The following is a 15,843-nucleotide window of genomic DNA, read 5'->3' as shown; positions in this document are numbered from 1 at the left end:
CATTTGATTAGTGTTGAAAGTTATAATTACTGTAACATGGCATAAACCAAGGATTTACTGGTCACCAGAATTATTGGATAATAATTTAGTCATGTGACCATTGTAATGTCAGCTTTGTAAGTTTTGTCTCTTAGAAATACAAAAGAGGAATGCAAATACTTGTGATTATACATAAAAATGTGTATAAAATAGATGTCTCTATTTTTAGTGTCAGAGAAAAGAAGAGTTTATTGAAAGAATCCAGAGTCTGGATTTTGATACCAGAGCAGCTGTTGCAGCCCATATTCAGGAGGTATTTTGGGGGGTTTCTGCTTGGAATTTTGAGGGGTTTTTTGAGGTGGAATATTGTATTGCAGGAAGGGGAGTTGCACATGTTCAATGGCAAGTAAATCAAATACGTGATTTGCATATTAAGTGGTTGTAGTAAGCAAAAAAAGCCTTTATTTTTTCACTTGATTCACAAAAAGATTTAATGATTGAGCTTTTTTGGATTGTATTTTTAGAGCAGTATGAGAAAGCAAGTTTGTTGCTTCAGGGATTTTTTACGTGCAGTAAATTCAGTTTAGTGAAATCTTCATATGCACATTTATTTTTAAAATAAAATTCCAATCAAGTTTATGTGGTAGGTATTATATAAAGTCATTGTCACCTTGCCAGAAGGACAAGTTATTGCTTCCAGGTAGACAAAAAACTCTTCCTTTACATACAATTAAATGTATTTGAATTGTTTTTTCATACCTTGTCTAGAGAATTTCACCCATAGAGTTGCAGCTTTATTTTCTTTATGCTGCATTTCTACTATTAAAATTTTAAGAGGATGTTTTTTCTCTTTTTGTTTCACCCCATGTAGGTAACTCATAATCAGGAAAATGTGTTTGACCTGCAGTGGATGGATGTCATTGTGCTGACACAAGAGTATGTTGAACCCCTCCTGAAAAATATGGCATTACATTTAAAAAGACTTATAGATGAAAGAGATGAGCACTCAGAGGTATGGAAGTGGTTTGGTGTTTAAGAGAAATATAGGAAATCTTTTTCTTTTTTTTTTTTTTTTTTCTTTTTTTGAGATTATGTGACTCAGGATTTTTATAATTAACAGTTCAGTCTTCTCTTGGCTTGTTAAAAGAAGAATTCCTGACTGCCAGAAAGTTGTTTCAGAGAGCTCCTTTGTGCATGTTAGTTGTTAAATAATGTGTCAAACTAGGAGAGATAAATAACAGATGATCTTTTCCATGTAGTTAGAGTGTGAAAAACTGAAAATCCAAAGCTGTATCAGCTGCATTCACCAGGAATCAATAACCCATCAATTTGCAAGCCAATCACTGAAAGCTGCCTGTTCTCCTCCTGTATCCTATTGTGCAGGTTTGAGGGGAATAAAGCAGAATCCATACTAGGAGAAGGGGTTTTACAGGCTTATCATGAGGCACAGTTGTTGTATCACGTCAGAATCAAGGAACAGAACTGTGTTCAATAAAAATTACAAGTTAGGAATCATCTTGGTGATCCCACATTTGCCCCTCAGTAGAGTGGATATGTCAATGTTACAATTATTCCAGATATTCCTTTGACAGCAACTGTTTTTCCAGGCCACAGCCTTGATAGGGGTAAAACAGAGGGTAGGGGATGGTGGTGATGCTTTCTTGCAAAACAAAGAAAAAATAGCTTTAAACTACCAGAGATGCTCATATTTGGCTAACACCTCTATGTATAGGAGGAAATAGGGATATTCCTGTAGGTCTGATGCATTATTCAGATGCCAAGGATGCTGCTGCTCACTGAAGAACACGACTTTTTTTAGAGATACACGTTTGTTTGTTTTCAAGAGGTGGTGGTTTCCAATGGATTCACACTTTGGATTACCTAGTCCATTCTGAACACTGATCGTTTTGTGGGCTTATAAGTCTAAATTTAAAGTGAAAAATAAAATTCAAAATAGCCAGATGGTCCTGTTCAATAGCTGTGGCTCTTTGCTTTAGGCGTGGAAGTGCAAGTAGAGCTTTTGGCTTCTTCGATGGCCAAAACCTTTCCATCAATCCTCCACCATTGCAGTGTTTGATTTGTTGTGGCAGTGAGTGACCCACCCAGAGGTGGCTCTGTGCTTGCCCCTCTGGACTGTGCCCTGTGCTCTGGTTCCCCAGACCATCATCGAGCTGTCCGAGGAGCGGGACTGCCTGCGCTTCCTGCCGCACGCCTCGGCGGCGCAGTCCCCGTGCGGCTCCCCCGGCATGAAGCGCACCGAGAGCCGGCAGCACCTCAGCGTCGAGCTCGCCGACGCCAAGGCCAAGATCAGGAGGCTGAGGCAGGAGCTGTGAGTACCAGTGCACACTCAGATCCTTTCCAAATGCTGCTTTTGTACGCTTCTAGTCCTCTTCAAACTGATTCGCCATCTTTTCAAATGGTAGATTATAGTTTTAAATGCTGTTTTTGGTTGTTGCTCCCCAAGAGTGGTATTTTTATGATACGAGACTTGTGGACCCCTGGGACAAATGCAACTTTTCATCTGTGTTTGTCTCTGTTTGTATTCATAATGATGTTGTGACCTAAATTTTACACTATGTCCCTGAAATCGTGGATTAAAGGTGGAAGTCTCACAAATCTCAGTGTTTTGTTCTCAAACCAGGTGATGATTAAAAGGAAATGGTGCAGGAGGATTCCTTCTCAGTAGCGTGATTAGGTGACCCATTTCCAACAAGAAATACTCACCCATGGTTCATTCATGGTTTACATTTGTTTCAGCTAGGACAGAAAATTTCCATCAGAATGATTTCCTGTCCTCCACCTCTTTGTTAGTGTGTAAAAGATTTGTCTGCACAACACCTGCTTGCTCCTGAAAACTGCTGCTGCTTCCATAGGTTTCTGTAGGCACTTTGTCTTCATAGTCAAGGAACAAATCTGAGCAGAGTGAGGAGTTATTTAAAGAGAAAATCAATAATAGACCTGTGGAGAATCTGCTTCTGCCTCTAGCAATGTGTCAGTTTTAGCAGAGTGAAGTGCGTGTGTTCTGAATTAAAAATGTTAAATCTGAAGAGACTCAATATGTGTAGAAACAGTATAAATAAAGATTCTTTTTATTTTTTTTAAATTGAGCAATGGAGAGAGGGGACAGGTAAATTAAATTACAAGCTGAAGGTAGCATAAGTCACAATTCCCAGAGTTTGTTGATCAGATCATTTCTAGCTGGCTGGATTAAGGATCTTGTTGATTTTCTCTGAGGATCCCCTTCCCCCACTACAGCGTGGTCTTCCAGAGGAACAGAGGACAAAAGATAGGGCTCTTTTCCTGATGTCTGTATTATTATGTGTCTCCTGCAATGAGCCCGCCCAGGATATTCTATAAACAGCTGCACCAAGAAAATTAGTGAAAAAATTGCTGTTATTAGTTTGATTGACAGTTAATAGATAGCCTAAACAGTGAACACTGGTATGTTCTGTATAATTTAGTCCAATCCTCTCCAGTCTGTAGCTGAAGCGTGCAATTAGGGCAACACTGATGGCTCAGAACAGTCCACATTTTGCACTCTTATTTGAATTCAGTTGGTAAATAAGTTCCCTTTACGTGTGGCAGTATCTTAAAATACCAGACTTGGATGAATTAACTTCTGTCTGCAGTATTTGGTGTTAAATGCTGCATCTAGGGGATAAATTTAAAATTACTTTAATTCCAGACTTGAAAATACCCGGCATAGCATTTATTTATAATCTGGTTTTGGCAGTGAACCTTCATACCTGGTTTAATATGCACTGCAGCTGATGTAATATCACATAAAGGGTCTGTAACAATTATTTTTCAGTTGGATGCAAACCAGGAAATGTAGAAACTCTGGAGCTGGAAATTGCACACCTAATTTTCTGAGCATTGAATTCTGTGTGTTCCCATGTAGAACAATACCAGAGGAATATGGATGCTGGTGGAAAAGTTACAGAAATCAGGAATAAATGTGTGTTTGTGCCTGGTTTCTGAGCACCTCTGGAGAGGGAAAGCTGTGACAGGAATGTTGCACTGAGCTGTGCACAGCTGAGCCTCCTGTGCTTGTAGACTCAGTGACCTTTTCCAAGCAACGTCTGGTTGCAAAAAGATCATTCATGGTGAAATTAGCTCATTTTTTAAAACAACTGCTCCAGTTTTGTTTAAAACTTACCTATTTTTTTGCCAGTATGATTGCTTTGAGATTGTATTACACATTTCAGTCCATTAAATTCTCTTCCCCATTTTCTACTTCTACTGTGTTTCTTACTGGTATTCCAAAATGTGTAATAATATAGTAACACATTTGAATATGCAATATGTCTTTTAAGAATATACAATGTTGTGAGGTTTTCAACAGTAAATACTGTTTGTTCTGAGGTGCAGTTGAATTTTGAACATCAAGTATTGTGTGTCTGTGAGAGAATTAATTTCCTTTGCACTTACTCATGGTTTAACAAACTCATTTTTAAAGGTTTGTGAAATCAGTTGGAAGTTAATAATGAGTCCTGTAAGAATTGTAGTATTCTGTGTCAAATGGTTTTTATCACAGGTTTCTGAGCAGACTAAAACACACTATGTTGTTTCCATAAAATTAAGATTTGCTATGTGTTTCATTAAATTACTGAGGTTATTAGGCAATATCTTCTTCAATTGAGTAAAGACACCTAAAAACCATAATTCTTCCCTGCAAGAAAAAGAAGAATTATAGAACTATGGAAGTGCTTTTAAAATTGGCTTCACCTGATTGTGACAAGATGTGTCAGGGGTCATTGTCTGGTTCTCCTGGAAAGAATTTGGACCTTTTGAATGTGTATTTTGAAATTATTCTGAGTTCACTTTTGGATGTGAATCTCTTGATACGTATTCACATGCGTTGTCTGAAGTTTGTTGCAAAAAATCCCTAACTGCAAAAATTCCTTATTACACCCTGTTTTCTACCCTACATGAGTAGGAAATCTGTGTGAACAACAATTTAAAGGACTATTAAAAATCTGGCCACATTTAAAAGATTAGATAAGACTAAAACCTAAAGAATAACTAAGTCATAATGGCAAACCTACATTTTACGCTCTGATGTCTCTGAAATTGTAGATTAAGGGTGAAAGCCTCACGAGTTTCAGCATTTTGTTCCCAGACCAGGTGATCATTAGCAAGTTTTGTGGCCATATTTAACTGGTTTGTGTTTTCTCCTTGAAGTGAGGAAAAGACTGAGCAGTTGCTTGACTGTAAACAAGAACTGGAACAGATGGAAGCTGAACTGAAAAGACTTCAGCAAGAGGTATGGGTTTAATCATTCTGTTATTTGGAAGTTGCCACCACCAGAACGATTCCCCACTCTTTTTTTGGTATTAAGTATGTTTTCATGGTTTTTGGCTTTTATTCTTCATTCTGAACATGATCTTGTGTAATATATTCCTTTACTTGGTATATTATGCTGTAAAAAATACTGTGAGTTAGGTTAGTATTTCTTCTCTAATTTTTTTGTCTCCAATATCCAAGCAATTTGCCAGCAGGGCATCCTCTGAGAGTATCCTCTCAAAATCAATGTGCTCAAATTTTGTCTGTTTTTTCTTTATACTTTGTGTGTTGATAACGAGGGAAAAAACCTAAATACATATATAAATATGCAACACATAAAACTACAGTGAGCCTTGAAAAAGGCCAATGCAGTTTCCTTGGAAATACATCATCTGGATTAACCCTCTCAAATTTTCTTCTCGTTTCTCAGAATTAACTGATAACTCTCTGCATTACCTTAATGTAAGCCATGAAGGAGCTGTGTTGTCCTTTCCCATGTTGTGTCCAGTGTTCCCTTTAACTTCTGTGTCCCTTTGTCCCAGAACATGGGCCTGCTGTCGGATGCACGCTCTGCCCGGGTGTACAGGGATGAGCTGGACGCGCTCCGGGAGAAGGCCATCCGAGTGGACAAGCTGGAGAGCGAAGTCAGCCGCTACAAGGAGAGGCTCCACGACATTGAGTTCTACAAAGCCAGGGTGGAGGTGAATAAATCTGTGTGAAAAATCACCAACAAGCACCATTCTTCTCTTGGCTGGGGCGTTTTCAAAGTCATTTTGGAGATTGAGCCACTGGGATGTGAAAATAGGGTTGCAGCTTCTCACTCTGGGATGTGACAGTCAGGTTTTCATGACAAATTCCAGTTTTTGAGGAGTTGTCCCTGTGTTTAAAGGCATGGAAGTCAGCAGTATTCACCATAGCTCTAAGCTAGAAAGGGCAGTGGAAGCTCTGTGTAGGATGGACTGAAAAACCCACAGAGGGATTAATTCAAATAATGCTATAAATATAATAGTTCTTTCTCCTTCTGTAGGTCTCCTAAGGGAAGGCAATTTTCTAAGTGTTGAGGAAATGGTGGCTGTTCACATAAATGAGTAGAGGACAATGGCATAAAATACACTAAAAAAAGATGTACCAACACCAGGCAAGGGGAACTTGGAGTTCTTGCATGAGTTAGTAATTTAGGAGACAAATTTCTATGCAGGATTTTATCAGCCCATCATTCTGTCTATAAATGCCAAATTTGATGGGCAAGTCATATGGAGTAAAAATTAGTAAAGTAAAGCAGATGAGTATACAGGATTTGACAACAGTGGAAGTTTCATTTTCATAGAATGTTCAAACTAGTAAATCTCCTAGAATTTGTGTTTTCATAGCTTGTAAACTATCTGAGTTTTTAAGCATGCCTCAGTGCAGGTAGACGTTCTTTAGTTGGTTTTGCTTCATAATGATTGTGAGTTAATATTTGTGTAGGGAGGAGTATGAAGGATATTCATCTGATGTTTTTTCAGATTTTGCAGGTGACTGTGCTGAAGTTTGGAAAGTTTTCTTTATACTGAGTAAAATTGCCAATTACATGTTTTACACATTACTTTTGTCAGGTGCTATTAAAAAATCCTCTGTGTACAGAAACTAAAGCTGTTCAGGACCTTTGAGAATGGCTGGTTGTATTTTAAGATTGTGATTGCATTTTCAGCATCATGGCCTGACTTTGGGCCCAGTGGCCTATAAACCTAATTATGGGCTGTACATGCAGTACATCTTTCCAGATCACAGCCTAAATCACAGAGATGTTGATGGTTTGATTATAATGATCAACACCTTATTTGTTCTTAATGGTTTATGGAGTATTTAATTTAATTTATGTCAAATTTTATTTTCACAGAAATTCATAGGTTGCATTTATGTGAAGTTGCTGTAAATGTGCTTTTTGTAGAAAGTCTGTTACAGTTCCCAGTTTTATTTTAAGTTTCTAAAACTGGTTGTGAAGGTCTCACAGTTGTTGTGAGCAAGGAAATACATTTGGTTTGAGACTTTTTTGTTGTTACTCAATTCTTGCAGGAATTAAAGGAAGACAATCAAGTGCTGCTAGAAACAAAGACAATGTTGGAAGATCAATTAGAGGGGACCCGAGCCCGTTCAGATAAACTGCACGAGTTAGAAAAAGAGAATTTACAATTAAAAGCTAAATTGCATGATATGGAGATGGTAAGTGTCAGGGGAGGGCAGCAAAGGCAACTGATAAGCATTAAATTTAATTTCCATTTTTAATAAAAGCCTTCAAAATAGTGTGGGAGAAAAGGAATATGATGATAAATGCAGAGACTCATTAGTGAGAGCCATAGGATCAATATTTTGATGTGAAGATCATCAATTGTCACTTAAATGCTGTGGTTATCCCCTATACTTTCTTTCCTGACATTTGGAGAGAAGTCAGCTTTGGAAGAATGAGGTGTGATTACCTTAGGTTATGAGGAGAAAAGGTTCTTCTTTGTGATCTTCTTCACTAGTTGTTACTGTTCCCTTCAAAGTTCTCCCAGCTTTTGCCATTTCCTCCCCATCTCACTGCATCAGCAAATCAGGAAAAGCACTTTGCCCTTCCCTGTGACAACATAATAAAGATTAAAAAACATAGGTATTAACAGAGTATAGGTAATAAAATAGTTTGCCCGTATTGAGACTTTCCTTTTAACCTGTGAAATAATTTTCAAGGAGCGTGATATGGACAGAAAGAAGATTGAGGAGCTCATGGAGGAAAATATGACCCTAGAAATGGCTCAGAAACAAAGTATGGATGAATCTTTGCATCTTGGCTGGGAACTTGAGCAGATAAACAGGACTACTGAACTTTCTGAAGGTAAATATATTAAAGCTTGCAAAGTGGTGGAGTAGTGAAATTGAAATCTCAGAGCATTAGGGAATTAAATGTCCTGATTTCTGAAGTACAGAGTGTGTTGTCCTCTGGAGAGATTGCCATGTATCCGTGGAGATACAGCCTGCATGAAAACTCTGTTCTTGTGATTCTTGTTCAGTTAAATAGTGATGGTAACCCCATAAATACCTTGAAGTTACATTATTTTGCCATTCAGTCATCTCTACTCTGCATCACACATCATGAGTCTTCTTGCTTTGCTGTTCTCCAAGTTAAGGCATAATTGTTAGAGCTGTGGTAAAAATTTTGATTCTTCCAATACAAAATGCTTGGATAAACATTTGATCCTATGTAAAACACTTGTGGAACTTCAGAGATACATCCTGAGTTGTGAGAAATAAGTCTGCACTGTGATTAAGAATGCTAGGAGAGTAGAACATATTTTAATTTCTAACATTTCTAAATCTAACAAGTTTTGGTCACCAAGAAGGCATTGGAGGGACCTTCAAAGGCTGCTAAATCCCCTAAGTTTAAAAATTCAAAGTCCCAAGAACTCCAGGTAATAAGTCACCTTTTGTTTTAATAATGGTGTTTTTCCCCTGCAGTGCCCCAGAAATCACTGGGCCATGAAGTGAATGAGCTGACATCCAGCAGGTTACTGAAGCTGGAAATGGAAAACCAAAGTTTGCTGAAGACAGTGGAAGAACTGCAAAGTGCAGTGGGCTCTGTGGAAGGCAGCAGTTCAAGGATTCTGAAAATGGAAAAAGAAAACCAAAGACTTAGCAAGAAGGTAATGGTCAGGCTGTGCTTGGGTTGTGTGAGAGCTGCCTGATGTTCTTTGCTATTTTCTTGCTAAAGGGTAATTTTATGAATTGCTGTTATTTTGGGTAAAGTATTGCACGGGTCTGAGTGGTGTTACAGAATTTGCAAGTTTATGGTAAAAAATTAAACCACCTCAGAAAGGTTTTTCTCCTTAGTTTTGCTTGTATATTGATACAAGAATGTGATCAGTTTATTCAGAAAGGTCTTGGACCAGTGAGGGGAAAAAATACTAAAATATTGGGGATATGGTGAGTGATGAAAGTGGTTTAGTATACTAGAGAACATTAATTTTGGTAATTATGAAGCAGGACAAAGTGTGTGTGCAGAAGTGGAGTGAATGATGAGTCTGAGCTGAAAACTTGGTCCTGTGTCCTGATTTTAGCTGAGGAAGTAGAAGGTGGGTCAAGGAATTGATAAACAAGTCAAGTGGGGAGTTTGTCAGGTTTAACTGTGCTGATCTGCAGTACTTTACTCTTCAAATTATGTGTATCAAATAGAATAATTTAGTCAGTGATATTTATAGAGGATAAAATTTTGAAAAAAGCCCAAATCCAGGGACTAATTACAGTGGAATGAAAATGTCTAAAATTCCTGAAATAGCTTTGACTTCAGCAGCTATTTCAGGTGAAAGACTATTCTTAGAGTGGGTAAGAGATAATGAAAAAAAAGAAAAGTAAATTAAAGAAATCCCTGCTGTATTCCATAGTTCCTTGAGTTTTCTGATTCCTAAGAAGCTGGTATTTTTTGGAGCAGCCTCTGCTCTGTGCCCAAAAGTCAACTGGGAGGTACAAAAGAATGGAAAAGAACACAAAGATCATTCAGGTCAATTTGTTACAACTTAAATATGACAGATAAGTCATGCTGGGGTGTTTTAAAATTTAAATAGTTTTGCTCTCTGCAAGTTGGAACCATTTGACAAAACAAACCCATATATTTAGTTCCCAAGAGATAATCTTAATTATCTCTTGAAATAGTTAAGTAAGATCAAACATTTAACCTTCCTAAGTTAAAAGAGTCTTGGAGGAGCAGTATAAATGTCACTAAAATGGAATCTTAAGAGAAAAGGAAGATGCTTGAGGAAATATCCAGAGCCTGAGAAAATCTGACCCTTTTTTTTACATGCTGAAGTACTTTATAGATACAGTGTTCTGAGCCAGGGAGGAAATTCTGGCAGAAGTAAAAGTATTCCCAGAAGAAATTAATGTTTCAATTAAACATTAGAAAGCTGTGTTTTATTCTTTCCCTTAAGCTTCTTTCTTCATTTCTATAAGGGTGCCTTCAACCCGGCTAAGAGTGTAATTTTTAAGTACGTTTTAAAACTTTTGTTTCTCTTCCCAGCTTGAAGAGCTGGAGAATGAAATTAGCCAAGAGAAACAAAGTCTTCAGAACAGTCAAAATCAGAGTAAAGATTTGATGAAAGAAAAAGCACAGCTTGAAAAGACACTTGAAGCACTTCGAGAGAACTCCGAGCGACAAGTGAGTAGCAGAACCAAAAGTTTTAATGCTGCTTTGTGCTCTGCTGGTCTCCTTTTGTAGGATTTTACAGACATAAAGGGATTGTAAATGTAGAGGATTTGCCAAAAAGAACGTTTCTGCAGGTTCTAAGACCTGCAGCCAGTGAGAGACGTGACTCATTTCTGACTGGGACTTTCCCGATGGGTTTAGAGCTTTGTGGTGTTTGTAATGCTCCTGTGGCTTCTGTGGGCATCTGCTGGGGTTGCTTGGAGGGTGTAGCTCAGCCAGGAGAGAAAACTGGAACTTTGGAGGGGAGCCAGACACCTCCCAGAGGAGGAGAACATGTCCCAGGCAGCTGAGCAGTGCTTGGAGTAATGTTGGAGTATTGATGAGAATTCCAGCAGCCTTGGGTCCAGCTCCATAATCCTGCCCTGCTCTGGAATGGCTTCCTGCTGTGACTACCTGGATTTATTTGTGGCTGCCAAAAACTGGCATCTGAGTCTTTGTGAAAGATGTACCTGTGCCTGATGGACACTGGCACTTCGTGAGGTGTCTGCAGAGCAGACAGATGGAAGGCAGCCACCAGGAAAAAGAGTTCTGGAAGCTTCTGGAAATCCCAGCTTTAGGAATTGAGTCCTTCAGAATTAGAACTGTAGTTACCTTCTATAAATGATATTTATGCTTTCTGATGACATTGCCATTTAGTTGAATTTAAAGTACAGTATTTTGAAATACAGAATATTGTGTTTCAAGAAATGCTGATGATGTTTAAAGGCCCTGTTTAATCAGTAAAGGAAACTCCAGAAGGAAGAAAAAAAGAAGGGGGGGGGGAAAAAGCTTAGTGTGGAAGGTTTACTTTCAGTTAAAGATATATATCTTGTTTTAGGACTGATATTTCAGTAGGACTATTTCTGCTTAAAAATGATGTACTTAAGGGCTGATGGGTCAGCAGCATCTTTCATATCTCTTACAAAATTGTGTGGTGAAACTTCTGGAGTCAGCTGTGTGAGGTTCATTTGATCTCATCAAGAATTCTGGAGGCATTTATCAGGATTTTTTGTAAAACTGGAGTTAGAGAAGCAGAATTAATGGAAAGTAATTCAGTGACATGGCAGGTGCTCCAAAGTTGTGTTTTTAGGCACCTGTTAATGAGTTTCTGGTGAATATTCCAGAGCAGTTTGTCATTTCTGGGAGCAGAGCTGTAGATCTCTAATTAATAGTTCCATTCAGATTTCACTATGGAAGAACAGCCTATAATTTTCTCAGTCTGTTTTTCATTGCAAGCAGCACTTTTGCTTTTCTCCAAAACAGTTTATTGTTGAAACATCCCTTACACTGGCTTATTAGTGTACATTTAAATATTGATCCAAACAGTTTTACTGGATTTTGCTCTCTTGTGTTACATGCCCAAATAATTCCAAATTATTTGGAGCAATGCAAAAAGTCAAGAAATACTAAAGATTAACATGTAAATTCTGCCTTTATCCTGGAGGTAGATCTGGGAATATGTTTCCTAGGAACATAATTCTAATATGATTTACTTTCTCTGAAGCTGGTTTGGAACAGAATATCCAAGGGCTCTTATTCATTCAAAAACCAGTGTAACTTGGTGTTTCGTCTCAAATTATTGTTGACTGTGATCAGGATTCCTTCCTATCCCACCCATCACCTCTACTTTTTCCAAATGAAAAATGATTTTTGTGGCTCCCACACCTCCCTCCATCTCAGGATGGTTTAGAACTTGCCTGCAGTCCTGTTCTTTGTGGACACACAGCTCTGGAAATTACAGAGTGAGAAAAAACAGTCTAAATGTGGGTAAACAGAAATGAAAATTAAATTATGCTAAGAAATAGATAAAGCTTTGTTCTGATTTGTGCTTTATTAGTTTGGCGGTTATGTTTATCTATTAATGTTCAAGAGGAAGAGATTTGAAGATTTTCTTCATTGTCAGACTTGAAATAATGTTTGTAATTCTTCAAGTAAATACTAACAGAGTAAGAGAATTTTTTTCAACTTAAAGGTAAATATGATGTAATCGTATTATCTTAGTGTCTCTCAGTTTATATGTGGAAGCAATTCCTTGTTGCCATGTTGGCTCACCAGTTTCCCATTTTTCTGCCCAAATTAGATGAAGCTCTTAGAACAAGAAAATGAGCACTTGAATCAAACTGTGGCTTCTCTAAGGCAACGCTCACAAATCAGTGCTGAGGCGAGAATGAAAGAAATTGAAAAGGAAAACAAAATCCTGCATGAGTCTATCAAAGAGACCAGCAGTAAGTTAAATAAGATTGAATTTGAAAAAAAACAAGTCAAGAAAGAGCTGGAACACTACAAAGAGAAAGGGGAGAGGGCAGAAGAATTAGAAAATGAGCTTCATCGTCTGGAGAAAGAAAATGAGTTATTACAGAAAAAAATCACTAACCTAAAAATCACTTGTGAGAAGATCGAGGCCTTAGAACAAGAGAACTCTGACCTGGAGACAGAGAACAGAAAGCTGAAAAAAACTTTGGATAGCCTGAAAAACCTCACTTTTCAATTAGAATCCTTAGAAAAGGAGAATTCCCAACTCGACGAAGAAAATTTAGAGTTAAGAAGGACAATTGAATCCTTGAAGTGTACAAGCATTAAAGTGGCACAGTTACAGTTAGAAAATAAGGAGCTGGAGAGTGAAAAGGAGCAACTTAAAAAAAGCCTTGAACTCATGAAAGCCTCTTTTAAGAAGACTGAACGCTTGGAAGTCAGTTACCAAGGCCTGGACACAGAAAACCAAAGGCTACAGAAAGCCCTGGAAAACAGCAATAAGAAGATTCAGCAATTAGAGAGCGAATTACAAGATTTAGAGTCTGAAAATCAGACCCTGCAGAAGAACTTGGAAGAGTTAAAAATCTCTAGTAAGCGCCTGGAGCAGTTGGAAAAGGAGAATAAGTTGTTAGAACAAGAGACTTCTCAACTGGAAAAGGATAAGAAGCAGCTGGAAAAGGAAAATAAAAGGCTTCGACAGCAAGCAGAAATTAAAGATAGTACTTTAGAAGAAAACAATGTAAAAATTAGTAATCTGGAAAGGGAAAATAAATCTCTATTTAAAGAAATTGTTGTGTATAAAGAGTCATGTCTGCGCTTGAAAGAACTGGAAAAGGAAAACAAGGAATTGGTGAAAAGAGCTACCATTGATAAGAAAACCCTGGTCACTTTGAGAGAGGTAAACACAGAGGAGCTTCCATTCCCATCGTAATCTGTTTGTAATGTACAGAAATTATATCTGTTTCTGATTTGGGGTTTTTTCTGCTTTAATCTGTGTACTATTAGCACCTTTATTCATTAGATAATCAAAATTTCTGTAACCATAGTCATGAAAAGAATACCAACATATTGATGAAACGTTTCTCCTTCACTGTTGTGTGCTAGACCAAATTTAAAGGGAAATTCTACAATACAATGAAATCATACTTTAGTTGCAGTGAAAGGTCTGATACAGCTGAAAGCTGACAACTTGAAGGAGAGTTAAAGTTGAATTATTCAAGTCATGTAGTGATAAAACACCCTTGTCTCAGCACTCCTAGAACTAAGACTGCGCTATTTTATTTCTTTGAAAATACTGACTGTAATTTTTTCTGTGCAAGGACTTGGTGAATGAGAAACTGAAGACTCAACAGATGAACAATGATCTAGAAAAACTTGCCCACGAGCTTGAAAAAATAGGCTTGAACAAAGAGCGTCTCTTGCACGATGAGCAGAGCAGTGATGACAGGTGAGAATGGCAGGGCCTGCCTGACAGAGAGGACAAATGAGGGGCTCTTTTAGTCTCAAAGTGGTTTTACAGAATGGTTTTGTGCATACTCTTAGATTTTTTAGGCACGCTCATGGAGCCAAAATGGAACTTGATATTTTTGGAAATTAATTAGATAGCTGATGTGCTGTTACATTCAGCTGACTGTGACAGTGAGTTGCCACTTTTTGTTGCTAAGAGACTCATTGAAGTATGTCAGGAGATACAGTTAATTATAATTATAATGTTTTATGCACAAGTCAGCAGCAGCAACAGTAGCAGTAAAAGGTAATTAGCTCAAAGTGGGTTTTTTTTCCTTTTTTGACTGCCTGTCTGACACAAATGGTTTTTATCACATAGTGATTACCTTAAACTGTCTCACTTTTTCCTTGCAACCATTTCCTTCTAATTCTTCCTTCCTAAAGGAAGCTGCACTCCTAGTTTCCATGTCTGGGAAGTATCCGGTGCTTGAGTGTCTTCAGAACTTGGTGGTGGCTCCATGACTCCTCCACACCTGCCATTGGAAAGCAGCTGCTGCCCTGACATCTGTTTCCTCTGCTGTGTTTTCCTCCTCTGTCTTATCCTGCAGGGATTTAGGGAAGTTGGTGACAGGAGCAAAGCAGACTGGTGTGGGCTTCTAGCCAAGCTTTACTTTCCAGTGCTGTTCTGCTGTCATAATCTGTTATTCCAACTGATTGTCGTGAGCATGGAGATTGATCTGGGATCTTCTGTGTCAAAGGAAAACCAAACAACACTTGGGGTTTAAATCCAGCTTCCCTTTCCCAGTGCTCTGTTACTGGGGTGCTGCCAGAGTCCTGTGGGTGAATGTGTTACCACTTCTTGTTTTATGCTGGTGTTTTTCACCTGCATTTCTCAGCTCCTAGATAAGCTTGGGGAAAGTCCTCAGAACTTTGGTTGGATTTCTTCTCATGTAAGCATTTCTGTGTCCCCTAGAGCACTTGATAAGCATTTGGTGAGTCCCTAGGTGAATAAACCCAACAAGAAGCCACCTGTCCTTGATCCAAGGTGAAGCTTAAAGTTAGATGGAATCCAAATGGTGCAGCATTTAATCAAGTTTAGTCAAGATTAGAAGTGGTTGGGCTCTGCTGCTGGCTTGAGCTTCTTCCCAAGCTCCATGTAGGGCTGGAGGATCATGAAGGGGCAATGTTTGTTTTCAAAGTGAAAACTTGGGTTGGTTTGAAATTCTGCTGTGCCAATATCCTGCCTTTCCATTGTTCTCATCTTTTTCATTCATCCCAAAGATACCTGGATTGCTTTCCTTACATGACAATACACAGGGTGAGGCAGTAGCAGTTCTTTCCTCAGGCCTATAAAGAGGGCATTTTCATTATGGGCAAAATGATTCCTCAGTGTAGTTTTTCATCTGCCTCTGTCATTTTGATGATGGAAATTAAAAATGTACCATTTTTCTTCTCCTGATTGGGAAGAGCTGCTTGTGGTTTTCAGTGAATGATCTTTGTAGCACTTCAGAGTGTTTCTATTGAGGTCTGAACTGACCACATTCTAGGAGTTAACTTTGAAGCGTTTTCCATTTTCTCTTGCCTTTCAAATGTCTGCTGTCCTTGGACAAACAGATTTATGGATTTTGACTCTGAATTTGAAATACCCAACTTGCAGTTACATTTAAAAAAATTGTACCAGGTTTCAT

At 38.2% G+C, this 15,843-nt stretch overlaps 1 protein-coding gene across 18 annotated transcripts in view; it reads left to right on the top strand.

The window, feature by feature from the left end:
• The window catches only part of CCDC88A (coiled-coil and HOOK domain protein 88A), a 64,616-nt gene that overhangs the window by 22,978 nt on the left and 25,795 nt on the right, over positions 1 to 15,843 (top strand). For all 18 annotated transcript variants that reach the window (XR_014850559.1, XM_085054169.1, XM_085054170.1 and 15 more), the window contains 11 exons: positions 209 to 292; positions 851 to 991; positions 2,139 to 2,308; positions 5,164 to 5,245; positions 5,808 to 5,966; positions 7,321 to 7,467; positions 7,972 to 8,116; positions 8,737 to 8,921; positions 10,292 to 10,429; positions 12,537 to 13,607; positions 14,029 to 14,156. Coding sequence is in view for 17 of the 18 variants with exons in the window: in XM_085054169.1 (XP_084910295.1) it covers positions 209 to 292; positions 851 to 991; positions 2,139 to 2,308; positions 5,164 to 5,245; positions 5,808 to 5,966; positions 7,321 to 7,467; positions 7,972 to 8,116; positions 8,737 to 8,921; positions 10,292 to 10,429; positions 12,537 to 13,607; positions 14,029 to 14,156 (2,450 nt within the window). In the remaining variant the exon portion in view is untranslated. The remainder of the gene's footprint in view (positions 1 to 208; positions 293 to 850; positions 992 to 2,138; positions 2,309 to 5,163; positions 5,246 to 5,807; positions 5,967 to 7,320; positions 7,468 to 7,971; positions 8,117 to 8,736; positions 8,922 to 10,291; positions 10,430 to 12,536; positions 13,608 to 14,028; positions 14,157 to 15,843) is intronic.

Source organism: Lichenostomus cassidix, chromosome 3 (genome assembly GCF_008360975.1).
Source record: "Lichenostomus cassidix isolate B80296 chromosome 3, HeHo_3.0, whole genome shotgun sequence".
Lineage (NCBI taxonomy): Eukaryota > Metazoa > Chordata > Aves > Passeriformes > Meliphagidae > Lichenostomus > Lichenostomus cassidix.
This window is presented reverse-complemented; position numbering and strand designations above follow the sequence as displayed.